A 27,660-nucleotide genomic window follows, 5' to 3' on the forward strand; every position below is an offset into this window, starting at 1 on the left:
ATATAGTAGATGAATTTGGTCTTCCTCCTGTTCTCACTACTTCACACTTGCCTATCAGTCCCGTTAGGACTATTCTTATTGTATCTGCACAGTTGCAAATTAAACAGTTTTCGTGTTACAGAAGCTCCCACAACAGCTCTCACGCATCTTTACATGCTCTCGCACAAAAACTCTCAACTTAACTCACATCTTTTTCCAGATGTGTAGTTTGAGAGCGAAAAGTTAAGCCCACTTAACACCTGAGAATTTACATGGTATCACAATAATTTCGTATTACCCATGGCCTGTGCCTGCCCACGTTCTCTACAGTTCACAGAAAGCTTACCAGCTGCACGCGCAGTCTCCCCTGCCTACTTTCCATCTACATTATGCAACAACCATATGTTTATTAAAAACATTCTCCTAACACTCCTTGGCCCTGATAGCAGCAGCAGTGTATTCCAGGGTTGATACCCTACTAAAAAGAGGGGACATAAATACCAGGGAGAAAGGGTCTGTACACAGGGCAGCACGCTGTAATGAAGGGTCACCCATGCTGCAAAGGGAATTCTAGGGAGAAGCTGCAAGCTGAGTCCTCAAATCTTTATCCTAACACACAAAAATGTGCAAGGAAACAGATATTCAGGCAAAAGGGACAGAATGGAAATCTGTATTTCTTTCAATTAATAAGGAATATATATAATTTTTTTGTCTGTATCAAACATTTAATTGTAACACGAGAAATAGATTTACAGGGCACTTCTAAGTGCAGATGGTATGGCCTCAAGAATAGACTTCTGCAAACAAGGGAAAGGAAAGAAACAATGGGAAAGGCAAAGTCCATGTGGGAAGTGGATGTGCAAGGGCTGAATTCTAGATGGGACTGAAGAAAGCTTAGAAAAGAAAGAGAAGAGGAAAGTACAGAAAAAGTTACAGCCTTTCAAAAAGAGAACAGGGACTCAGCAGCCAAGGAATTCGAAACATTGCAAACCATATCTCTGCTAATCACGAAATCAGTAACGTGCAAAGAGAGAAGAAAGCCACCCTTGGCCAAGAGGGGTGGAATGACGGTTCGGAGCAAGGCCAGGAGAAGGAGGAAACAAGGTGAGAGCTGTAGGTGAAGAGAAGATTATGTGGCAGCTTGAAGACAAGGTTAAACTGCTTGAGCTTCAGGCAGCAAGAGATCAGGAGCCAACAAAGCAATTCAAGGTAAAGAGGATGTGACTGGAGCAACAAGAAAAGGTGACAACTACACTGTCAGGACAGTGTACAAGGCAGGGAAAGAAAAAAAAACACACAACATCAAGAACAGGGGAAGCCAGGAAAAAAAAAAAAAAAACAACAAAAAACCAACCCACAGAACTCAGCAGCCACCCAGACTCCAGCAGTCGAGCTGAGAACTGCGGGAACATTTTCAGAGCCAGGATTGATGTTCCCAGATGAATCACCCGCACTCAGAGAGCTCCTTTTGCTCGCTTCCTCTCCCTGCTGCAGCCTCTCGCCCCCTTCCCACCTTCTCCCGAGCTATCCTTAGCTCACCCCTGCACCACCTTCTCAGGGCTAAGAGACTGCAAGGAACAGCACCCATCTACTCCCCCATCTCTCCCTGAAGACTTCAGTTAGCACTACGGGAGCTCTCGCTGGCTTTGGCTGCATCTGATTTTTTCGTGAGTCACCCTCTGCAAGTGAGGGATAAACCCATGAGCAGAGACAGAGGTAGGAGCCAGGCTGAAGCACACGTGGTCTTCTCAGTTGTCTCAAAGCAGCCCAGGAGGCTCCTCTGCTCCTCACTAGGATCCTGGAAATTATCCAGCCCTGGAAATTGTTCAGCATCCCCCCGATACCTCACAGGGGGTACTGGCAACTTCACCACAAAAAAGATACCCTGGGAAGCAAGAGAAAGAAAAACCACCCCAAATTCACAGAGAAGCAACATGTGTTCCCTCCTCTGCATTGCTTGCCGTCGTAAGGATGCCACCAGCAGCTAGCACAGGTTCATCAAGAGCCAAGACAACTTACAGTCAGAGCAGTTTTACACCTTCACCATACCTGCGCAGCAGGTCACACCACGCTACGGGGCAACAAGAACAGAAGCTGACGTGTCTCGCCAGAGCAGCACAGGGGCCGCAGAGCTGGGGAGTCTCAGTGCAAACACGCACGCACCAGGTGCCAAGTATTTCACCCCACACCATGGCGCAGCACCCACAGTTCCCAGCGCTTAATCACTGTAGATGGCTATCACAGAAATAAATGCATATTCACAAGCTATTCTTAGCCTTCACCGGAGAGGCGATTACCAAATTACCTGGTTACATAATCTCTTTTATATAATCACTATGATGCTCTTCTCCTCATGCAACATGGAGGGCGACCGCAGCCAGCTGAAGTAGCTCCTTCCCCAAGGAGAGCTGCACCGGCAGCACCATGGGCGGACATGCTGGCTACCGCAGGTGCACAGATGAGCGACGGCAAGAGCCGACTCGAGGCGACCAAGCTTTTCAGAAGGAGTGATGTATAAACATCTGCCTTCGGCCCAGGGAAGACACTGCCCGCACTGCTCCAGAAGATGCACAGAGCAGAGATCACCTGCACCTCAAGCTGACCGAGATGCCAAAGTAAAAGGTGCCCAGCACCCTCCGGGTAGCCTGACCCAGCCCTCGTTAGAAGCAAGTGGGATGTCTCCATTGACTTTTAATGGGCTTTGGATGGGGCCCAGGATTAAGGCTTGAATAAAAATAGGAGATCAAGATTACTACAGAATTAAAACAAGCTTAATCCAAATGCCCCTGGCTTTGTGCCACAGCCATGCCCGTGGTTTTCATGCATAGGGAAAGTCAGGCAAAGCTGCAACCAAAATGGGTTCCTGCAGGGCACCTCATGACAAGCGTGCACATGTGGGGAGCTGGCAGCGTGGGTCAGCATAGCCACTCCGGGAAGTTTCACCCACTAGAAGATTTTGGACATACACCAATGCATCTCCTAGAGCATTTTCAGGATCTCATCTGATGCCTTCTAGGAACGCTGCAGACATCTATGCAGACAATTGCCAGCTACAGGGTGTAATGAGATCCAATTTACTAACGTTCACCCAGTGCTTTAATAAGTCAGCATCAAAAGTGTTACCTGCAGTAAGTGAGAAGCACAATTCAAACCCTGGATTTCAGAAAATAAAACCTCTGAGATCTGCAGATCACCTGGGAATCCTGGGACACTTTTCCATTACCACGCTGCAAGTTCAGCATTAAGCTCAGCTAGCTGCGCGCTGCTGCCATTAAGGGCAAAACCCAAAACTGTGAAGCCCCTCAACAACAAGGCATTAACACTGCTAAAAAAATCAAGTCCTAGTTCTGTAAATACCAAAGGAATGGAAGACAGAACAAAATAATGACTTCGATCTCAACTCACCTCTTCCAAATGACACTCAAATCAAAAGGTATCTTTTCTCAGGGTTAGGCCACTGATAATATTTGGCCATTATTTGGCACTTACTGCCTCCTCTGCTCCCTCGTGTCCCTAGAAATGCAGGTCATCCCAAGCAATACGCAGGCAAACCCCTAGCCTTAGCATGGCACGATATGCTTTATGCAGGGACACACACTGACAAGTTTGGGAATAGAGACTGCTATTTCAGCTACAGAAAAAAAAAAAACACAAAACAAAACAACGAAGCAGCTTAATGTTATCTTACACTATTCTCGAACTATGGGATGACCCAGTTCTGAAGAGGTTTAACCCAACCCCGGACGCTATTACTACTTCTGTATGACAGCCGGGAGATGTGGGTTGCCTTAGTCAAAAAGCAGATGAGAGTTTTGCCGGTCCCTCACGCAGAGCCCCACTGACACATGTGAGTGCCTGTTGTGACAGCACTGCTGATAGCTCGGGACTGGCAGGCGCCCTCAGCAGTAACGCTGCTCAAACCATTGGAAATAGTTATTATTGTTAGGGGTATTTCTTTGGGATAGACAAGACAGCACTCAAGATAGGAGCAGCTTATGTCAGCCTTAAAAAGAAAAGCAAACCATGTAAAAGCAGATTTAAGACTTCTCACAGCCTTCCTCTCCCCCTCCCCCCCCCCGCTTTTTTTTTTTTAGGCTGACCATTTGAAAGCAGCACTTGCAGAGAGAAAGGCTTCCTCCTCTGTTTTGGACTGAAACCCTGCAAACTTAATGGCATTTGAACAAATGCCATTTGAACAATTTGAACAAATTTTACACCCGTTACCCTTCCTGTACTGGGTTGAACCCACTGCTCCAAATGTGGTGGGGAAGTAGGGCCCTGAGCTGGAAACCCGCACTGTAAAAGAGCCAGCAGTGAATTCCTGGATCTCACTCACACCAGTATTGAGATAATTATCTGTAGCGATGAGCAATACATTTTTTCACCTGAGGAGCAGAAATGAAAGAAAACACTTGCTTGACTCATCCTCGCCTGGTTCTTGTGCCAAGAGCTGAAGCACGCTTACAGGCACCCGCCACAGCGCCTGCACCGACTCTCCGCATTTACAGAGACATTGCGGGGAAAGCAGAAAGGAATTTTCCGTGTTAACAGGTTTTCTGTCCACTTCAGTGAAGAGATTTAATAAAACTGGGAGAAAGGAAACACTGCGTTACACCTGGGCAATTCCCCAGGTAGAGACCACTGCACTGTCTGTTATCATACCGTCATGCCCAAATGGGAGTCACTGTGCATACAAGCACTTTAATATCAATCCATTGTGTTGACACTAAAGGGATTGTACTAAAACCAGTGCAGTATAAACAACTAAACTTCTCTGGTTAGGCAAGGCGTGTCTCCTGTCTAGAAAGGGAGAAATACAGGCTCAGGCCAGGACACATGAGAATTTCGTTGGCCTACCTTCGTGCATCAGGTGTGCAAAAAGATACAACTGTGCCAGCAAAAAAACAAGTTCACAGCCACTTAAAACAAGCCTGCCTTTGCTACTACAGCCAATGGCTTTTTTTTTTTTTTCCCTCTAGTATACATTCCCTGACAGAGCTCCTAATTTCTTGAAGACTAAACCTTCTAGATCACAGGCACACTACCAGCTCTTGACTCCCTGGTAGCACAAGTCTGTCACTGCAACTACACTGCTGCCCACACCCAGCTAAGCAGAGCAGGTCTGCAAAAGCATCACCCTCCCTTGGATGGCAGTGCCACTGAGCCCCAAGATGATGAATATGTGCAACAAAATACTCCTCTCACATCAAGTGTAAGGTTCTTGAAACACGTGCTGCCTGTGGGCTTCGGTCTACAGTCAATGAGACCCCTGCCACCCTCCCACACGCTTGCATTCCTCTCATATGAATTTCATTTCGGTGTTCTCCAGTTCTTCCTCCTCTGAGGGAGGATCCAAACAGACTGGAATATATGTAACTAGAAAGGCATAAAAATACATTAAATGTACTTGCCTTAACTTAGTGTATTGGAAAGATGGGTTTGCACAGGTATGGGCTGCATACTTGGGGTTCATGATCCTCACCTCTAATTCCACCAGTGCAAGACCTGAGAAGGAAGGATCCACCCTCAAAACTATCGCCAGGTATTTAGTTGCATGATGCCCACCAACATCAGAGGTGAGAGACCAAGCCAAGTGGCACGCCATCATTCCTGCTCTGGCAGGAAAGGAACAAACTGCTTACAGAGGGCTCAAGTACAGCCAGGGCTGGCACACTCCCACCGCCCTGCTTCAGCACCCTCTGAAAATAGCCGCTTTCCACCGTCATTGAACTTTGAACCTACAGCACAGATCACTTCATGGTGATTTCCAATGAAAGGGATGCACCCAAGGTAGGGTTGTTTGGTTTGTTTTGTTGGTTTTTTTTTTTTCCAGACCTCCAGATGAGACACAGGCATGCTGGAGGACTGCTGGGTTCACAGTTACCCACCAGCTGGACGATGGTCCCTCCCACGCTGCAGCGGAAGGTGGACCTTCCCTGGGGGTATGGTCTCCAGCCACAACCCTCTCCCGCCCCAGGGAAAGGCTGGGGAGGTCATTAGCTCTAGTTTGAGAACTTCTGCTCTGACAGACACTTGGCAAGTGATGTGGGAAAACAACAGGACACCATCTGGAGAAGTTAGTCTTATCTAACAGCATCTTTCAGGGGAAAACAAGAAACAGACTCAGCTAGTTTTCCCTTCTAGCATTGCATGTAAAGGTCTGTAGGCTCTTCTTTGTTAAAAATGCAGTATTGTCTGTCCTGTAACTCCTGTTATGTGATATCTAACTGAACCAACAAGTGTGCTACCAAAACGGGCAGTCCTGCTCCAAGCCATACATTCCCTCTCTTCCCTTGTAGCAAGTTTCACGATGCTACCATTGCACAAACCTCTGCTGAACCAATGGAAAACTATTCCCTCTCAATTTTTTCCCTATCCTCTTTTTGGTGGCTTAGTCTTCCATAGCATCAGTGGCTTGATCCAATTCCTCCACAGCTGCACGGTCCCTAGACCTGCGGGAGCACACAGCCAGCAGAAGGAGGGGTTAGGGACCACCCTTGCCAGCAACAGCCCACCCCTCCATTGGATCAGACACAGATTAGAAACCACCTTTTGCTAATTCCTTTCCTTCTAAAAGTCTACCAGACTGAAAACTGAGTCATTGAGAAAGAGGAAGAGATTTTTAGCTGAGTTATTTAAAACACGGGTTAAGTTAACACCTATTTAGCGTGAAGCCGGAGACACACTAGAGAAGAAAGACATTTTTAACTCAGCAGTGAAAACTTTTCCACTTAATATGTGAGAAACCTGTCAAGATACACTGTTCTCAAAAAAGAAGGAAAAAAAAAGAAAGAAAAAAGAAAGTATTCAGCAAACACAGACTCCCCTCTCATGCTCCCTCAAAATACCAGGCATGGCATTTCAGTTCATGTATTACCTTACTGATGTCAGGAAAGTGATAACATCCACTATTTAAGACCTGATCTTCCCCTTGTCTTGGAAGTGCTGTTTAATGCCCACGATCCCAGGCTGTGTCCTCAGCCTTCAGACAAAGTTAATACTCATTGCCCAAAAGGAACTATTCGAGCAAAGAAAAAAAAAGACCGTTTTAGAAAGGCTTTGCTTCTTGCTAGTCAGAAGAAAGTCTGTATTTGCCATAATTAACAGGATTTCAACAAAGCCTTCAGGAAAACACAAAAACTGTGGAAACAGCTGCATTGCTGACGACACAAAGCAATGCGGCATCTTCAAAAGTTAGGCTTAAAAATTCAAAAATGCTACCTTTCTATATTTTTTTTCCTGTAATTTTTTTTTATTTATATGGATTTTACTTTATATCACAACAGATTTGAAGTACATCGGTAGCCACCTTGTCTTAGCAAGAAATAAGAAATTTTAATTTTCAATTCTGTAGCATAAGCTCAGTCATTAATCTGTTCCTGCCTGTAAACTCAGCCTACACAGATGAGCAGAGCAAACCTGTATGCGGGCACACTCATTCCAGTTTTCCTAAGCCTCTTCCTAGTGGAGTAAATCAAATAAATTTGCACTAAACCAAAGAGAGTTTCCATTGAGCCTTTTATCACTGATTTTAGCTAAATCCATTTTCAAAGAGCAGCTGAAATCTAAAGGCTTGCTTTGGTCAAGTCTAACACATCCTTCCATACACCTGCATTAGCTGAGTGGGAAGTACCGAGATAAAAAGAGAGTCAGACGACTTCCCTTTTATAGAGAAAGCGTAACGGAATGTGCTAAACATTTTCGACTGCTGCAAAAAATATAAACAGGTTTTACAGATGCTTTTTCTGATAAAAAAAAAAAAGCCTAAAAGAATCGCATAGCTATTCGCACCTCCCCTTAGAGGATGCAAATGGCATTCGGCCACTGTTCCCTTCCCGCAGTGAACACGAATCCGTCTCCTCCTCAGCAGGAGCAAAGTGAGAAAAGTGTGCAAGCTCAGTCCTCCTGCCTGGAAATCACAGCCCATCTCACTGCTGTCAAGAGGCAGGGAAGACTTGCCAGCACCAGTTGGATCCCCAAACTATAAATCATAAGTAAGCTCTTTCCTGCCTTCGCTCAGCAATGAAATAGCTGCTTTCCAACCACCTGCAAGAGGGTAAGAAAAAAAACACCAAAAATTGTTTAAGCTGCTGAGCCCCTACATAACTAAAACTAACAAGCAGGAGAGGGTTAGCAGACACATCTACACTAACAACTCCCTTGCAGAATTTTTGGGATACACTTTTCCCCATCGGTTTGGGCAAGGTATTCCTCCCATCACCCACTGACGCCATGGCTACAAGAGTTAAAACACGGATAGGACAGTATCAGTGAGCTTCCACAGAGAGGGACATCATAGAGACAACAATCCTGGTGTGCATGCACATTCGTACATTCAAGGGTACCTATATTCCTGTAATTTGTACATAAAGGAAACCATGACAGTTAATGGATAGAAAAAAGGTATCAGAAACTGGGGGGGGGGGGGTCCCCATAATCCTCACAACCATTTGAACTCTACCTGTGCCTACTATGATGAAAATGTTGCCCATCTTAATGTGCTTGTACAAGGGGAAAAGAAAAAAAAAAAAAAACACTCTTCAGGTTTGAAGAGATTTTAGGACAGAGATTTTAGGTTTATCTTATTTGCTAAAATCTGTCCTGTTGAAGTCCACTTACAAAAATAATACTAAAAACCTCCACACAGCAGTTACCCAAGTGGGAAGCAGCTAGCCAACTTTGCTTTTATTTAAATAAATCTTGTATGACAGACTGTCGGGTGTGTTTGAATTTTATTTCAAGATAACACATTTTGCTGTTCATAAGACATGTCCATTTTTTCATTCTTTTAAAAAAAGGCACTTGACTCTTTTTGTAGTATCCTTCATCTGACAAATTAACAAGAACCAACCATCCAATTCTCAGTATTTCTATTAGCATCCACATTATAATTCTTAGTAATGAGAAACTGAGTGTGTAGAAATATCAATGCTAGTATTTCCAAAAGCGATGATCTAAATTTTGTATAGCCATGTGGAAACCTTCGTGGTGGGATTCTCACCCATGTCTCACACCACCTACAGCAACTACCATAGGCCTCAGCTTACCTTAATACAGAGCACTAAAAAGCTTGACTTAAATATTCAGGCAGTTGCATTAGCTCCTAGGGTCCTCTGGACACACCACATGGGCCAAGCAGAAGCATAGGCACCTAGAATTATTTGAGAGTTTTGAAAGTTGAAGCTATCCAGCAAGCTACTCAGCAGCAGTAGCAATAAAACATCTTCTTTATTACTGCTGCAGCACAGGCAGGGTCCTCTACTGGGCTCAAACAGCTCTACTCAGCCTCCCCATCCTTGAGTTGAGCCTCCCCATCCTTGAGTTGAGCCTCCCCATCCTTGAGTTGAGCCTCAGCCACCCAGCTCTCCTCCACACAGCACTTCTGCAGCTTGCAGGAGAGAAAGCAAGCACTTGGTCAGAGAAGCAAGCCACACCAAGATACTCTGGTGCCCTCATTCAGGCTGACAATAAGCTTGCTCCATCATCGGGGGGGGGGGGCGCTGCTGGTTTAGTTTTATTTTTTCCCATCCCAAAGACAACACTATTCATTAAAGTCACATTTAAGCTCAGACAGCCAAAGCCCTCAGGCTGTCTGATGAAATAAAAGCAGAAAATCTTGATATATACCCCAAACAGACATCACTTTAAGGACTTCCTCAAAACTTTCCGTAAAATTGAGCGCCATCTACTCATATAAAACTGAGACAAAACACAGTCCTGCCAGTGGAACCACAAGCCACACTAGTGAGCGAGACCACTGATTATATGTGAACGTTGAAATCACATACCCCAGTACTAAGGGTCTACCAGACATCCAGGCTCCTGGTGAAAAAGAGTGTTTCAGGCAACTGCGGTTAATAACATATTGCTACCTCCAAGTAGCCAAATTAATTTGAAAAAGACAGATGGATGAAGGTTCAACAGTGTTCACTTCTTCCTGCGAGAACCAAAATTACCTATCAAGTTATCCACCTTAAAAGTTCCTCATTTTAGCTTGCAGGTTAAACTGTTCAATGATGACTAAGTTGTGAGCAAAACTCATGGCACCTTTGGCTTTTAACAGCAAGGTCTTCTCAGAACAGAGTTTCCCGGGCCCTGGGGTTGGAGATTTTTCTTCCATCATGGGAGGAAAATAAAGAAAGTCTTTGTCGTTATGGTGGAAAACCCTTGTCAGACAAGAACATTCACAATTAATCCCCCTTTCCTACCACCACAGTGTTCTGGGTGTTTCTTTAATTAGTGTATCTCAAGCTCTTCTAGAGAAAGGACCGGTGTCCTAGCATCGAGAGCCAGCTATTTCTTACATGTAGATCCTGCTTCGATAGCGATGCCTTCAGTTGCTTTCGTGAAACAGCCTGTGAGCACATGCAAGCGCCTTCCCCTGCCCCTCAGTCCCTCTTTTACATCTTCTGCCTTTACATCGGGAACAGCAAACCACCACTTCCCCACGGGAGCGCGGCACAGTCAGTTACTGACTAGGCTTCAACCTAGGCTTCAACCTGAAAGCCACAAAGAAGTATTCCCTGCATCCAAACTCACACCCACCTTCAATCTGATGTATGTTTACTTGTGAAGGAGTTTATATTCCTTCCATCCATATAACCAGAAATAGCATTTTCGAATGCACACGGACAGAAAATACATGAACATCTTGCAACAAGTGTTTTGGGTAATTTAAGCAAGGAGAACTTTAAACATCAGTAAACTACTGCAAATTGCTCTGAAGGGCTGAATGGCTTCCCCAACCACCCCCCCCATTATTTGGGTAACAGTCAAAGCCTTTTGCAAAATGCTGAATGAAAAATATATTCCTCGGCTCACGCTGTGTTAAACATTAGCTAAGATCACGTCAAAGCTGCAAACAGATTTTAAAAAAATTGTAACAGTGCTATTTCAGATAATAGCCAGTATGGAAGTTAGGGCAGAATACAGCAAAACTTTCAAATACCAAAAATCTTCTAAACAACCAGCTGTCTCTGATTCAGTTATTTAAACCCCCAGTGTTTTGCTTCTGGGCCTTTTTTTCCCCATCGAGTACAACTTAAACCAATTTGTAATACTTCTTCTTTACATAGCATCTCATTTAAAAAGGTATCCTAAGCACTTCCAGAAAAGAAAAAAAAAATCCGCAACACCAGATGGCAAAACAAACATTCTAGATTAAAAGAAAAAGGGGGAAAAAAAAAAAAAAGACACAATTAAAACCAGTATAAAAGCTTAAATAACAGCAACATGGGCTACATCCAAAGAGGATTTATGCAAATTACTTTTTTCAGGCACACAGGATCTTTTTCAGCGGAATACGTGTTAGAGAGCAGAGACATCTAATCTAACAGATCCTGGAGGGGCGAAGCCTTTCACACTCTCAGATGAACAAATTCCCTCTGGGAAATGCCGGTGCCTGTTTCATTTAATCGACATTTTGCCATTCGTGCTTTCTGAAGAGCCTCTGCAGAGTCAAGGAGCAATCGCGGGCCAGGCTCTTGGCCAGGTTTACAGCCGGGGTAATGAGATGCAGCTCAATTAACTTGAAAAGTTACATTTATTTACATTAAATGGTGATTGTGATCCGAGTGTTTTAATGGGATGATGCTGGACGACATAGTGGGCAACATACCAGAAATCGTTCCTCTACGTAGGTGGCATAAACATGTAGTAAACATAATTTTCATGAATTATAGCCATTAAGAAAACAATAATTACACAGCCAGTGCTCTGGTTTCCATGGATGGGTTTGGTGGTATGGTGTTTTTAAAAAAAAAAAAAAAAAAAAATCATTTTCTGTCTAAACTGCTCCATCACAAAGGCAACACAACTCTCCACCCCTCCGACACCTTTAGCTAGACTGCCTCTGGGCTTTATAAATGTAAAGACGTACCCAAGACGAGCCCACGGGCGTTTCTGAAGTGACCCCAGGACGCTGCCGCCGCGCGTGCCCTGGCGACGAGGGGCGCGGGGTGGCCACCCTGCCGCCGGGAGCGGCACACGGCGGCGTGCTCGCCATGAACCTGCCCCAGGGTGGTCACCCTTGCCCCCAGCCTGCCCCCAACCCAACCCCAAGGTTAAACCAAAGCCCAAGGGACAGCTCGCCACCAGAAAACACCTACGGATCTGCCCGCTAAAAAAGGAGCTGGTTTCCCAGCCCCACGACACAAGTGCGTGACACAAATCCCCCCTCCAATTAACGTGAGCTGCTATTTTTTTGTTGTTGCTGTTGTTTGTTTGCTTGTTTGTTGTAACTGCTGAAGCTGCGCTACCGAGGCTTCCCGAGAAGTTTAACCGCGCTGCTCGGTGCTGCCACGGCTCCTCCCCAGCCCATGCCGCCGCACCTCGACCTCGCAATGTAGGTTGTGTCCGTGAAAGGATACTTAAAATAAAAATAAAAGATGCACCTTCCATTAACCCTTACGGAAAGGCGCGGGTTTCGTGCCCCTCGGAGAGCCAGCCTTTTAGGAAGGGACAGCTTCCGACAGCTTGTGCCCCTGCCTACAGGTCCCCTGTTAGTCTGCTCCAGCACACCACAGATAACCTTCTTCCGCTCCCGCCATAAAACATTACAACAGCAAGCCAGCCAGGTCGCTGCTAAGAGCCCTAACTCCTGCACGCCGGCAGCCTCCTCAGGCGGCAGAGCCGGGCTTTGCCCAGCCCGGCCCCGCACCGCCGCTCCCAGGCACCCCGGACCGCGCACCGCCCCGGAGCTTCTGCAGCCGAGCCCGCTCCCGCAAGGACGTTAGCCCCGAAATAAACACTGTAACGCCACCTCCCCTACACACCCACACACACCCCCGGCTGGGTGCGGGCTGCCAGCTTCGCAGCTCCAGGTCGCGACCGAGGGCAGATCCCCGCGCCGCCCTCCCGGGGCGAACGCGCCGCCCGGGGCTGTCGGAGCCAGGCAGAGCGGCGCCCCCCTCCCCGCCCCAGCCCCCGGCCCCCCTCACCTCCCACAGCAGCGAGAGCAGCAGCGCGACCCCGGGCTGGAAGCGGCTCATCTCTCCTCCTCCTCCTCCTCCCGCGGCGGCGGCGAGCTCGCCCCTGACGGCTCAGGCGCGGACGGGCGCTGTCAGCGGCGCCATCCCCGGCGGCGGGAGAGCTCCGGGGGCGGCGGGGCGGACACAGGCGCGGAGGGGCAGCGAACCGGGCGGGCTGACAGGCGGCCCGGGGGAAGGGGCGGCGAGGAGCCCGCGCCGAGGGCAGAGGGACGAGGCGGGGTGAAGCGACGGAGGCGGGGAAGCCCCGCAGCGGGGCGAGGGCGGGCTGACCCGCCGATCCCCTCGGTGGCGGCGGCCGAAGCCGAGCGGGCAGCGCCGAGGCGAGGCGAGGCGGAGCGGCACAAAGAGGCCGGGCGCCGCCGCGGCTGAGGGCGGGGAGAGGGCTCGGCCCGCCCCGGCACCGCCCCGCGCCGCTGCCCGGCCGGGAGGGGGCGGCGGCGGCGGCGGCGGCCGGGGCTGGGGGGAGGGGGCTGGCCGCCCCCCTCCCTGCGCCGGCGGGCGGCTCACGGCCTCCCGGCCGGCACCGCGCTGGCCTGGCCTGGCCCCACCGAGCGGCGGCCTGCCCCGGCGGGGGTTGTGCGGCGTCCCCGGGGGAGGTGACCAGCCGGTCGGGGCGTCTGGGGTGCCGGCCCCGAAAAGGAGGAGGGGGCCCATGCGAGCTTCGTGAAGCTCAACAAGAGATGATCCTCCCCTTCTGCCCCACTCGTGGGACCCCGCCCGAGTGCTGCGTCCCGCTCTGGGGTCCGCAGCACAAGGCTGAGACGGACCTGTTACAGCAGGTCGGGAGGAGGCCGCCGAAATGGGCAGAGGGCTGGAACGCCTCTCCTGCGAAGGAAGGCCGAGAGGGTTGGGGGTGGTCGGCCTGAAGAGAGAAGGCTCCAGGGAGACCTTACCGCGGCCTTTCAATGCTTAAAGGAGGCTTATAAGAAAGATGAAGAGAGATTTTTTACCTGTAGTGACAGGACAAGGGGCAATGGTTTTAAACTGAAAGAGGGTCGATTTAGATTGGACATAAGGAAGAAATTTTTTATAATGAAGGTGATGAGACACTGGAACAGGTTGCCCAGAGAAGCTGTGGATGCCCCATCCCTGGACATGTTTCAAGGCCAGGTTGGACGGGGCTTTGAGCAACCTGGTCTAGTGAAAGATGTCCCTGCCATGGCAGGGGGTTGGACAGGATGATCTCTGAAGGTCCCTTCCAGCCCAAACCCTGCTGTGGTGCTGTGCTTCTGTGACAGTGCTGCCTCCATCAGCTTCATGGGGGGAACAGGAGCTGCGTGAGCAGGCGTAGCCCCCCCTGCCTACCGGGTGCACCTTTGGCACCTCAGAGGAGAGGCTGTGCTCCCGCCCTGGTCCTTCATTTCCTCAGCCTGCTTAGTAACAGCCCTGGGTCATCTTCTCTCAAAGGTCTCAGGACTCGTCCTAGTCCAGAGCTGAGGTTCTCACCAACTCCAGCAGTGAGCCCCGTCACAGGTGGCTGGTGTCATTATGCCCTGGGTGTTTCCTTCACCGCTATCTTGTCCTGGTGCTTTGAGCCTCCTTTTCCAAGCCCTTTCCACTCTTACCATAGCTGGACACAGCAGTGTGTTTGGTGGGAGGGAGGCACAGCTGTTCTTTAAGTCTAGGAGGGACCGGAGTTTACCGAGGTCTCCTGCCCTTGCTTTACAGGAGAGCTAGCTATGTAGCCCTCAGGAGAATATCAAAATAGATAAGGGGGGGAACTCTCTTACCTTCTCCTGTTTCCCTCTGAATGACAGACCTTTCCCAGCAGCATTTCTGCGAGAGGTGTACCCTCGCACCATCCCTTTGTGGGCTGCCTGTTTAAAAACGATTAGCACATCCTTGTAACACCCAGCTCCTTTGTTCAGCACTTCCCTGTTGTCATAGTCCTCAAGGAAGAAACTTGCTGTGTCCTGATGCCAGGTTGCCCAGCAAAATGTCATCAGGTGGTGATTATTTCCATACAGTGAACTTTGGGGGAGTTTAGGAGTGGCTTCCAGCTGGCACCGTTAATCATACGTCCTCTCAGGCCCAGGTCATACGCTCTGTGTAAGAAGTGACGGTAAACTTAAACAAATTCCCACACACTGTGTGACATTGAGTACTCAGAGGTAGCCTGTCCAAGTCTTTCCTGAATGACGACTGATCTTGATACCGCTTTTTATCTCTATTAGATGCCAAACAATCTGAAGATGTGAGCTGCGTTTTTCAGATGAACAGTCACATCTCTAACTGAATTTCCTAGAAGATCCCTAAGGAGATGTCACGGCCGTCACTTTGTCCAACAGTGAAGACTGAATGGGGCAACTATACACACAAGTCTCTACGTAGTCTGAGCTGAAAAGTCACACTTTCTTACATCTGGCGTATAGAGAAAGACACATTGTACGCTGGGTATCATCATCTAAGATAGATCAGCTCATGTTGTCTCAATATACAAAGTCAGGTATCCCTTCAAAAAGGCTCCAATTCATAGAAGTTTGAAAAAGACAGTTTTCAGAGCCTGACGTATGGCTTTAGCACTAAACGCCCTTCCCATCCCTAATTTCTGTGTGGCATGACCTAGGAGACAGTGTTTTGGAGACACATCGAGACACGATGACTCTTCATGGAGAAGCCGAACGGCCTGACCCATTTAGGGACACCAAATGAATCTGAATGTCAGCGCTGAGCAGGGGTGCTCTGTGCCACTGCTGTGTTTCCTGGCAGGGGTGCTCTGGCAGCCCGGAGACGGGCAGAAACCCTGATAGCACAAATTCTGGGAGGACTGAAAAAGCACTAAGGCGTAAAGAAAAAGTAGGAGAGGAATCTGCAGTCTTGCAGATATAAAATTCTTTCCAGGCCAAGAGATAAGCTGAAAAAGGAAAACCAGCTCCTGACCCAGGATTAAGTGGTTTCGTATTTCATTTCAGTCATATCTCGGCTCCCTTAAGCAATGTCTTCTTTCATTTCCGCCTAGCTTCAAGGAACCATCTTCATCCCTGGGGAAAGCCCATTAGCTTTAATGGAGTCAGAGTAAAAATGAACTTAGCCCAGCATGTGGCATTTTCTCAGCAAAAGTGCGAGTTGCAGCAGAGACCCTTAGAGCGTGCCTAGGCGATAAACGAACACTTTCTATCCACCGCGCTGCAGCTCGGCGGCGAGGCAGGCAGGGTGCACACACCGTGCTGGTTTGACACAACAGTGAAATGAGATAAGGCTTTTGTTAGAGGCGAGGTCCCTAGGTAAAATACCAGCCTCTTCCTTCACATCCTGATTCCAGTCTTTCGTCAGATATACAGTGTTCAAAGAGCTTAATACTCCAGAGCACCCAGAATCTGCACATAGAAATAAATATATATTAAAAAAAAAAAAATAGTTCCAGGAGCAGTAGCATTAATGAAGCTTTATTTTATCTGATCAAGGCTTGCACTGCAGCTGGAATATTCACAGTATCCCTCTCCTCCATGGATTCTTAGGTGATCCTCAATAATATTGCCATCGTTCTCTCCGTGGAGGTGCTAAAATTAACATATTTCTTTTACTTGGCCATCTCTATTTCCTGAAACGTAAAAGGATGTATTATTTTTGAGACTGCCACTCCTCTACCAATTTTTTTTTTCAAATTGAGTGAATTTTTTTTTCAAATTGAGTAAGAGGTGCAACAATTCTTAGGATGGACTCACAGTACACATACATGTGTGTATGTGTAGGCCTATGTGTATGTGTAAGGCCTCTTGTAGGCCTTATTTCTTTTGAACCCAGACTGGTGAATATTTTTAAAGAATATAGTGCTTATAAACTGCTTTTTATTGAGCATTTTCTTGTTAATGTTGAAACAGTTGTGTCTAATACCATTGAGAAATACTCGATTCCACAAGGGCTGTGTGTGAAGCAGGTAACAGCTTTATAATAAACAAACAAATACAGTATTCTCATTTGCTTCTCTGCATGAACTGTAAATAATTATTTACATTCACTATTTTGTATTTATTAAAGTATGCCACTACCTCCCTCACATGTGCTATTAAAAATTAGTCAAATTCTTGTTTGCTTTCCAAACTCTGTATTTTAAGTGTAGGATCACCTCGAATACATTTTGAGATTCTTTTTTTATAATGATGTAAATGACGATAGCCTTTGTCAGTAAGTAAAAGAAAGCCCTTTTAAATTACATAAAATATTCAGTAAGTGTCTCAGCCTTCCAAAATCATCACTGGTATCTGTTGAGAAACTACATTAGCATTATTCATTTAAAAACAGGTAGAAAAAATAGTCATGAACGCAGCAATAGCCAGCCAAGACAAACATAATATCATACTTCTGCAGCTTCTGTATCTGTTGAAAGCACTTTGTTTATCTGTGGTGTGTTTTTTTAAAGATCCTATGCCTCTTTTAAGACATACGGGACATTTTCTGAAAAAACATGACCATTTTTTCTAACTCTCTAGCAGTTTACAAAAGGTGTAGTCTCTTGGCAGAATAATAGTTGAATTATAATCCAACTTCCCAGAATAAAGACTGATTTTTTTCATCACTTGCACCAATAACTACGCATCATGACTGACTTTAAATGCAACTTTAAAGGAAATCTGACTCAGGACTTGCTTAAGTTTTAACAACCTACTCCAAATTCAGTAGCATATCACCCCCCAGTGCCTCCATCTTCGATAATTATATATTCAGTAAGAGTCCATGGAGCTTTAGAGAGATGATCCAGACATAATAGCCCTTCCTTCAAGTGGTAATGTAAATATTTTTACCTCCTACAACTTCATTTTGTATGGAAGGACATTATTGAACTGAGTGGCACCAGTCAAAAAAAAAATGTACCTGATTTGGATTTCAGTATTCCAATACATCCAGATATTAATTTTTTAATCTTCATTAATATCTGCAAAGTGCATGAAAAGGCCAGTTTTCCATAACTACTGACATTAAATAAAAGTCACTGAACTGAAACAGAATGACTGCTTACTGGATTGTACTCTGAGACCTCCCAATAAGAGTCGTAGTCGTAGTCACTATATACTACCACACCAGAAGTCCGTGGCCACTTCAGACACCGTTTCCAAGAAAATAAAACATATTTAACGGATATGCTAAGAAATGAAGGGTGGAGTGATTATCTGTAAGCCACTCTAGGCTCCCAAAGAACAGCCCTGCTGCTCACACTCTGTGACTTTCAGGCTTTCTTGGTGGAGTCAGGTATTTGTCCATCATATTAAACAAATAACTCTATAGCAAACAGTATTTTGAGAAGCAGCAAGTACAAGATGAGCATTAGTATTCCGAAAGACAAAGCTTATTGATTAAACATACTACCCAATGTGACCAGAATAGCCGTGTCAATCAGATCAAATGCTTTTTTGTTCAGTTTTCTCAATCAAGAATGAAGTTTTATCCTCTCAGCAAAGATACTAATGCTTTGTTAGAGAACTCAGGAGCTCAGAGGGATTGTTTTTTTTCCTGCAAGATGGATCATTTGTAAATGCAAACTCTTTGTTTGCAGTCCGTGGTGAAAGGTCAAACGCTGGCTTGGTGGAAGGATTAAGGAAGGTTAAGTTCATTCAGAGTGTTGTTATAGGACCAAAGCTCAGTGCCAAAGAAACATTTAGGCTCTGAATTCCTATTTGGGCTCCTATTATTGATTTCAATGGATATTTAGAAGTCTAAACACATGCTTTTGGAGCTAGATGTAGTCTGCACTGCCTCAGACCTGAGCACGGTGAGTATGAAATGCTGTCAAATTAGAGCTGTAACTTTCCAAGCCGCCTTCAGGTGGTTTGTATGGAGACAAAAGGAAAAGGTCTGGGCAGATGATCACATCTGCCAGCGGAGGAGGACAGGGCTGAATGGCATCTGTAGGAGATAGGGAGATCAAATGAAACAGCCTAACTTTGGCCAGACAGAACCGGGGTCAGAAAATGAGTAAGATTTTGTCAGGAGGGTCTGGAAGCCAGAATAGGACGAGGAGATGGAGCAGGGTGGGAGTCTGAAGAGAAAGGCACGGCGCAACAGAGCACGGTGGACATAAGCAGTATGGTGCACAAGGTTGGAAATGAACTGAGAGAGAGATTCCCAGTGGTGATACGTGTACCGCTGGTGGCCGCAAGCTGTGGAGTGGCAGTGGCGTGGGGCAGATAAATGCAGTTTGCGTCCTCCCTTGGGAAAGTGAGAGCCTGTGGTACGGAGGCAGAGTGGGGGAAGAAGAGGTGGTAGTGCTTCACCCCGTATGGCCAAGCACAGAACCAACAGCTGCTGCCTGCAATCACTGAGGTTGAGTAACCCAGCTGTAATTTATATATAAATATGTAATATACCAAACCACTTTTTGTTTCCGAATCTTTATTAGGCAGTACAGTAAACTGCAAATGGAAAAAAGGATGCTCTTGCTGAATGTCTGCATGTCCCTATCAGCACTTGCTTGCTCTCTGCTTTGCTCACCACTAATTTCTTCTACAGAGCAGCCACTTGATTTGAAAACATGGTTATTCTCCCTAAGTGTTAAAAGAAAAGGGATGAGGAGAGGAAAGGGATGTTGGCAGAGACTAAGAACTAGAACTGATCATTGTCAGGAGTATGTCGTGTATCCGGACACTGTCAGCAAGCTCTCTTAGCACTCTGGAGAAAACGCCTGGGGAATGCAATTCCAAGCACACGGTGGCATAATGGAAACGCAAAGCCATCCCCTGTGGCCTGTGAGGACGAGCCCTCTGGAATGAAATAGTCTGAAGCACTTTATTTTTGCTTTGTCTTATCTCATCTTCCTGTCTGTGCTGTGAATGCTCTCTCAACCCTTACAGCACCCTCCTAGCCAAAGAATAAAAAGCTCCACCAGGTCATTGGTTACAGTCTGGAATAATGAGACCTCAGCATTCCAATTCTTCTCATACCAATGTAAATTAGGATTAATTCCACTGAAATCAATGGGACAAATATAAAACCAGTGCAAGTGGAGAATCAAGTTTTCGATTTCAGCTTGAAGTCAAACAAAAAAGATGAAGTAAGTTGCCTAATAGGGGTTTTTGTTCTTCATTTGAAGTAGCAACCATTTCCTGTTGGTTTTTTTTTCCTGCAGTTTGAATTTATCTGTAGCACAGTGAGGATTTCTCCACTGCTATAGCCTGGATATTTCAATGTGAGAAATAGCATCCCATTAAAGAAAGATGGAAAAAATGCATCTATTGCCTGGGAACTACAGGCAATGTGTTTATTAGCTAATGTCCCCCAGCAATCTCAATTTTCTCATATTGTAATGAGATGGGAAGAGGATTAATCTGTTGCTGGACTGAAAAAAAATCGACAGGAGATGTATTCTAGAAATCACAAGGGATAAAATGCAACTGATGTCAGAATGACAAGAAATCATAACAATACTAATGGGGCATCTGATCTGTAAAACAAACCATTTTCAATAATGGAAAATATGTAGGGCTGTTTAAAAGAACTGTGCAATGATGCTGTTCACTCAGTCTGTTGTAGCAACCTTAGAGAGCCTCATGGGGTCCATTATGAAAAGGAAGATTATTTAACCTTTAATCAGCCTTCTTTGAGATGTGCTGTCTCCATCTACATTCACACCACACACGCAACACTGATAGTCAGGGAATATTTGCCTTAATGGTACCCCCAGTGGCATCTCCATCCACCTATTCTCCCGTGTTTTACTACCACCACCACCACTACCAGGGTTGCACTCAAAGAGGGGATCAAGCATATCTCCTGGCTTCCTGAAAATTCAACAGGCACTAAAACAGAGAACAGGAGGTCAGTGGTGGTAGATGAGTAACCTTTCCTTCTCACTTGAGTGATGGTCTGCAAGTGTGCCCAGTAGGTGACCCTAAGCCCTTCAACAATACGAAGTTTACCTACCAACCAAGATTGTGAAGCAGTCTTGACGGCATGGATACACAGCTTAGATAAAAATATAGGGCAGGCAGCAAAGCTGGCTGGCATAGACGGCGTGAGGTATAGCAGAGTCACGACTCACATTGTTTAAACTCTGGACAGGGTTGTCCACCATACGCTCATGTGAGGTAATGAACTGTCAGACAAGGAAATTTTCAGGAGAGATGATGAGTCAAGGAAGGCAAATGGGGAATACAGGAGGTCAAATGTAGGTTTTGCCCCTTGGGCAGGGTTTCCAAGCACTTGTCTCAGAGTTAAGTTTCATAGCGCTGAACCATTCAAGCACAAAACGCAGCACTGGTATGAGTGCTGGCACCTGGATAGCTTTTGCTGTCTAAATGGATCCTGAGAGGCTGTGGACAAGAAAACTTTAGGTTTGCTGGAATATGAACAGTGTGGTGATTTCTATGTCAAGAGTGAAGAAAGAAGCCCGATGAATTGTAGATTCAATAGGTGTAAGGTCTCTTCAGCGAAGATACTAGATAGTATCTTCTAGATACTAGATAGAGTTTTTTCACCCTTAAAAGGAATATCTCCAACCATCTGCTATACCTTCTTCAGGAAACTTGAGGACCAGAGCCAAGAATTTCTCCCTGGCAATAGTGCAAAAAGGAGTGTGCATGCAGGCACTGAAGCATGTAAGGCTCTGCGTGAGGAAACTACCTTGATTTTCTATAAGTGTGCATACTGCTTATCACATAAAACAAGCTAACTCCTTCAGCTGAGGAGTATCAGTTCACTAACTCAAGATACGTTCTGGCAGTCCGGTTCACTGTGTAAATCTAAATGTAAGGACTTAGTAAACAGTAAAGTCTGTTGATGTCAGTGATTTATTATTCGCTTGGCCTTAACAAGCCGCTAATGCTATTCAGTGCGAACAAACATCTCACACCTACCTAAACTCCACTACAGCATTTATTATCCGAGATGCTCCTTCCCGGCTGTTCCAAACCACTGCAGTGTGCCGTGCATTGTGAAATAACTTTCAAGCAGCTTTATTTTCAACTATGCTAGATTTTTTACCAGCACAACTTGCCTTATGTTAGCACATATTTGCCTGGCTCTCAGTCAATTTCAAGTCCGATCATTAAAAACTGTGTTTGTGTTCCCATGCCCATTTCTTGTAATGCTCCCTCTTCCAGCTAGCCCAGCCTTGAGAAGCCACGCTATGAGCACACTCCAGGGTGTCCTTATGTTTTAGGAAAGAAGACTTGGATTTTCTAGGCTTGCTGATATTGAAGAAGAGGCAATGTGCGCCCCACTGTAGAAATAAAGCTGTTTCTTGAGCACAGGGGCCAGGATGTGGTGGGGGTAGATAACACTGCTGGGATACTGGGACGGAAACAAAACAGTCCTACCAAAAGCAAGGGAAGCTGATAATCTTACATGGCACTCTGTAGCAATCACTGCTACACAATGCTGGATGCTATGAGGGGCAGGTATCTCATTCGTACTGCTCTCTGATAGTAAGGACTACATGGCGTTCAGATAGAGATATCCCAGGAGCATAAACTGGTGAAACATTTGAGGTAGAAACCTGAGACAATGCAGACCCCACATAAAAGCAGAAACTTTCCGCTGCAGCCACTCAGAAATGGTACCAACCCAAGATGGATTCCTCCAAAAGAAAGAGAAAAAAAAATGTTTCCCTGTACATCGCCCCAAGTCTTTCAATCCTCAGTCACCCCATTCCTTTCTCCCTCCTCTCTTTTCAAAATAGCAACTATGCACAAGGAAGAAAACAGCAGGTTTGACGTGTCCCAATACCTTTAAGATGACAGCCATAGCCCAAAAAATAACAAAACCATTCTCAAATCAATGCAAAAACCATTCCCAGGTGCATTTTTGATGGATAGATTGAATTCCTAGTAACAAACAGCAAAGCACACAAAAGAGCAGAAAATAGGTTTAAAACAATAACAGTTTCCAGATTGAAAAATGGATCCAAAAGAGTCTCTTTGGGCTGGAACTGTGTTAAAAATTGGCTTGAGAAGAAAGAGTTATGGTCTGATACAGAGTTGTAGGGAACTGCTCCCACATATAGAAGTGTTGGTATCCTACAGCTCAGCATAACAATCTTTACACACCAGTGCATTAGATAGTGGAGTGACGGACAGATGGATATCAACAAGCCAAAAAGAAATACAGCTTTTGCCAGTGGAGCCAACCATTCAGCTTACTGTGCACACAGCAGAGCTACACACAGCAGCAAACGGCAATGTCAATATCAATTATTTACTAATTATTATCTATGTATTATTATTAATAGACCTCCCTTTGACATTTGCAGGGGTTCTCCCTGCAAAGAGTGATGCAGTTCCCAAGATGAAGTGCTTCTGGACTCCATTCAGGATGAATATCCATTATCCTCTTGTCCTTTTTTGGTGGTAGCAAGAGGTATTTACAGGAACAATAGGACTGACAGCAGAAAATATCCTTCTTAAGCAGACATTAGTCTGCTTTTCACTGCACAAAACCCAACAGGCTTAAGGGCAAGCATAAGAAGACTGAGCCAGCCGTTATTCCAGCAGTAGCTCAGCCTTAGAGTATTTACACTGTGCCTAGAAAGAGTCGGACTCAAGATGTTTGTTGGCAAACGAGGGTGGTAACATGCATCGCCCTTCTTATGTCTGCTGTATTCATACCTCACGAATGAGAGGTCTTGGGCCTGTGCTAAGATATGGAGAGAAAGACATCCACTTCTGGCAATCTCCAAAGCTTGGGATAAGATATTCTTTTTATCTCAGGCTTGAGAGGTTCACAATACAGATGGTCTTAAGAATGTAGAAATATCCTCACTGTCAGTAAAATGATATTGCTTTATTACTAACTAGACTCATATGCATTTCAAATGGAATGTCAAATCTCATAGCTAAAAATAAAACAGTGGAATTATTATATTTCTAATTGAAATAACCGATTACTTGGTCTTGTTGCGTCCTAATAGGATACCATCAGACCTGTAATTACAACAGTGTAAACCGAGCAGCTCTAATAGCTGTCTTTTCACCCAGCCATTGTTACTTACGGAAATAAAGACAAACACAGCATGTTACAGCGCCTTTTTGGATCACTAGACCAACCTAATCTAATTTATGCTGGCAACCTTTAATTTTAACTAGGTCAATTCACTCTGTGAAACCGCAGAGAAAACTATCCTGACAATGCAAAATTATAAAGTATTGGAAACAATACGAGTCTGAAATTGCATGTAGGAGAACAGCAGCGTACGAGTGAAGGTAGCCACAATGGAAAATACTGTGCTAAGCTGCCACAGGAAAAAAAAACAACTCACTTTAGAAAAAAAAAAATGTCATTTACTCGCTTTGGGTGAGATCCAGCAAGCTATTGAAGTCAGCGGGGGATCTTTGTCTTGGTTTCAGCAGGCTTTGGCTCGGAGCCATTGTTTCTCGCAGTTCAGAGAATCAATTTGGTTCTTCAACTCTCGAGACTGAATTGAACGAGTAATACTCATTTTGATAATGTGGAAACCCTGCTTGACTAATTTGAGGATGTTTTGAACGACTGTGTGCAGGCCACCTTTATTGCTGGCGTCGCTGAGCTTTACTGAGTCGGGACCCCAAGAACTCCTCGTGCCCGTCTGCTACCCCCTGCTCTCTGAGAAGCACGGCGCATAGAGGGGTAAGGTACCAGGCGATGCTGCTTTCAGAGACCTTCCAGAGCTAATACACATTTAAATATTCCTAACTTAGAGATTTTAATTAAATCAAATGTCAGTGGAATCATGTTATTTTCTGCTGGTTAGATTTTAATGAAGTTTTAAACTGCTCCTTCACTTTAATGAAATAATTATATAACGCAGGGATGTGTGCTACTATTCATCTGAATTAATAACGCGATCGCTTTGTGTGCTGTCATTTTCTGCCGAGGAGGAAGAATATCAAAGCAGCTTTCTCAGTCTGCAGATAAATGAAGCAGAATTCTCCCTGTTTGTGTTTACTGATACAAGATATGCTCTCTCCCTTATAGACCATGTCTTACAGTGAGTATTCTCCTTCACCCTCTCTTACTCCCAAAACCCGTGGACTCTATTTTGTTTCTGGCTGAAGAAGCCAAGTTAGCATTGTCAGGGCAGAAGACCATTGCTGGGCTGCTTGAAGCAATGCAAGCAGAGTCGAGAAAGCTTACTCAGTTACAAGGAATGAAGCATTAAAGCCTTCTGTTGCAGGCAGTCAACAAAAATAAACAAATTCAAGCAGCTTTGTGAATTACGAGAGTTGGTTAAGATAAAAAGCTATTTAAAGGAAGTGGGCACTTAATGCTGAGATGAAAGGACAGGTCAATAGGAAAGGAGGAGGAGATCGCAGCAGTGTTTGACCTGCTGGCATTTTTCAGGGGCCTCCGTACTTCATTTGGGCTTTCATCCTTCTTTTTCTATAATTATTCTGTATGTAGTGAAGTAATTAGAAAGATGTTTGGTGCTCTGGTGAGCCTTCGTAAGCCATTCGTTTCCTGCGATAGTACTGTCTTTGCAAGGGACACAGACTCTTCAGAGAAAAATGTAGAAAACCCATGAGCACACTCCAGGGAAAATTCCTCCCTGTCCTGGCAGCTGCACACAGTATGCGTTGCACTTTTTAAATTTTCATCTCTAACAAGGAAACAAAGTCGTCAAAAAAGAGACAGTTTTACAGTCTCGGTACACATGGAAAACACGGTGGCCTCATTTCACCTGAATGTGGTTAGCTGCTCAGTATGTGTAGGGTCTCACAGGGACGTTCCTGAAGGGTAAGATCTCTACATGACACTGAGCAGATGAATTCTCAATCTAGTCTTGTCTTACTACAGTGCTGTACGCGAAGATTGCTTTCCTGAGCAAAGCAGAAGAAATTGCCTCCTGTAGTGTGCTCAGAGCCACAACTGATTATCACTCCAGCAATGCCGAGGCCAAGAAACTCTCTCTCCTCCCTCTCGAGGTCATGCCTTCCTCACGCTTCATGCTCCAACATGCTCACCTGCAGCCAATCATTCTCAGCCCCGAGCAACTTTGGTTTAGTCTGCTTTTAGTCTAATGCCCATATTCTCCCTGCCCCTGCTGCTTTTACTGCATAAAGGGGCTTGTTTGGACTGAAAGAGAGTTTGGCCTCTGGATCTAAGGTCTCCCATTGCCACTTTTCCATACAATGCCCCACAGTAATCCCAAAGGAGGCTAATGAAGCTGCAGCTCCTGCACTTTAAACATCAGCAGACCCACTGGCAGTCCTCACAGGTTTTCACAGAGTATCATCCACCCAAATGAAGGCGCTTTCAATACAACTCACTGTCAGGTTTAGCATGTCTTCAGACATCAGCCAGAAGTCATTTATCTATTTATATGCCATGGCTTCTCAATATGTATGGGCTATATCCATTAACCTAAGAGGGATCTCCTGAGTCATCAAGCCTTGCTATCTCAAGAATCTCACTCAATTCAACCATAAATTTGCCAAAAAACATCTTTCCACTAATCAAATTCTGTTGAAAACTGAAGAAAAATTAGTAATTTAAAAACCCTGTACAAACTCGTTACTTGATGTTTGTCTGTTAGGAAACTCATCTCAAATCTAAATTAGCTTCCAAATCAAATATCCTGCAACTTTTTTGCCATTTTGTAAGCCTGCCTTTCAGCCAAGGTGATGACTAATGGGCCACAGTCTGCAGGCCGGCATGTGCCTGCATTAGCACTACCCAGTACGCTACAGTAATACAGCAGTTGCATGTAACCTTGCTCAGATAACTGAGAGGAGATGCCTTTCTAGGGTTCCTCATACGCATCCACTATTTTCATGGGTTCTTTTGGGGTTCAGTGAAAGAATTCATTATTATCATGACTCCCTTCAACCCGAGCTGCCATCACTGCATTATCTGTTTTCAGCTGCAGGAGGCTGAAACCTTTTCCCTTCCCAGGCAGTATTTGTGCTCTTGCGTCAAGACTTCCCGCAGTCTGTTAAGTACTTTTTTTTTCTAAAATCTTCCCCCAGGCGTTGGAAATGTGGGTAGGCTAAAATGGAAATGATCTCAAGAGTTTTTTTTTGCACTCTGGTAAATTCTGGATTCCCCTTTTTCATAAACTGTCACAGTGGTTTTGCAATATTGGTAAAGCTTCTGTGATAAGATCTGAGCCCTGTGTGTATCTGCTGTGAGTATCTGGGGAGTTAGCCCAGTTTGTGCAGTCTTGCATTTCTTTCTGATGGTGGAAATTCCCTCCTTACTTATTGTGTGTGATCTGTGTGTGTTTACTGTCACAACTCTCACAAGTCTGATTTCATTTTCAGAAGAACACCCTTACTTTTTCACAATTTGTAAATATATCTATTCCTACTCCCAGCTGTAGCATGTGCTAGGATAGGTAGAAAGATTCATTTTTGCTGCTGCTGTGGAGCTGTTGGCAATGTCCCCTTAAGGACCGTTCTTGGGTTTTTAGAAGCCCCTTCCAAGTGTTGAGCTTGGATCTTAGAGGAAGAACCAAAAACTTCTCTGGGTGCTGGAAGAAAGAATAGACGCATGTGAAGTGCCAAAGCATGGGTGAATCAGGAGATGGCAGAGAGAAGTGGAAGAACTTGCAAAAGTTTCCTTAGAGGATGGAGAAAGGTGGTATGCTGGTTTGGGCTGGGCTAGAACTAATTTTCTCCATAGTAGCTAGCATGAAGTTATGTTTTGGATTTGTGCTAAAAACAGTGTTGATAACCCAGGGATGTTTTCGTTACTGCCGAGCAGGGCTTACACAGAGTCCAGGCCTTCTCTGCTTCTCACCCCACCCCACCAGCGAGTGGGCTGGGGGTGCACAAGAAGCTGGGAGGAG

General features: G+C 45.5%; 1 protein-coding gene across 2 annotated transcripts in view; it reads right to left on the reverse strand.

Annotated features, from left to right (window-relative positions):
- Window positions 1–13,329, reverse strand: part of VOPP1 (VOPP1 WW domain binding protein) — a 64,477-nt gene extending 51,148 nt beyond the window's left edge. Inside the window, exon 1 of one of the 2 annotated variants that reach the window (XM_087766509.1) lies at window positions 12,918–13,329. In XM_087766509.1, coding sequence (XP_087622635.1) covers window positions 12,918–12,968 — 51 coding nt within the window. In that variant the 5' untranslated portion in view covers window positions 12,969–13,329. The remainder of the gene's footprint in view (window positions 1–12,917) is intronic. The other variant, XM_087766518.1, reaches the window with a different exon arrangement.
- Between the last annotated feature and the right edge of the window lie 14,331 nt (window positions 13,330–27,660).

The sequence above is a fragment of the Nipponia nippon genome, unplaced genomic scaffold (genome assembly GCF_047370975.1).
Source record: "Nipponia nippon isolate SJK-2023a ecotype South Korea unplaced genomic scaffold, ASM4737097v1 scaffold_1, whole genome shotgun sequence".
NCBI classification, from domain to species: Eukaryota; Metazoa; Chordata; class Aves; order Pelecaniformes; family Threskiornithidae; genus Nipponia; species Nipponia nippon.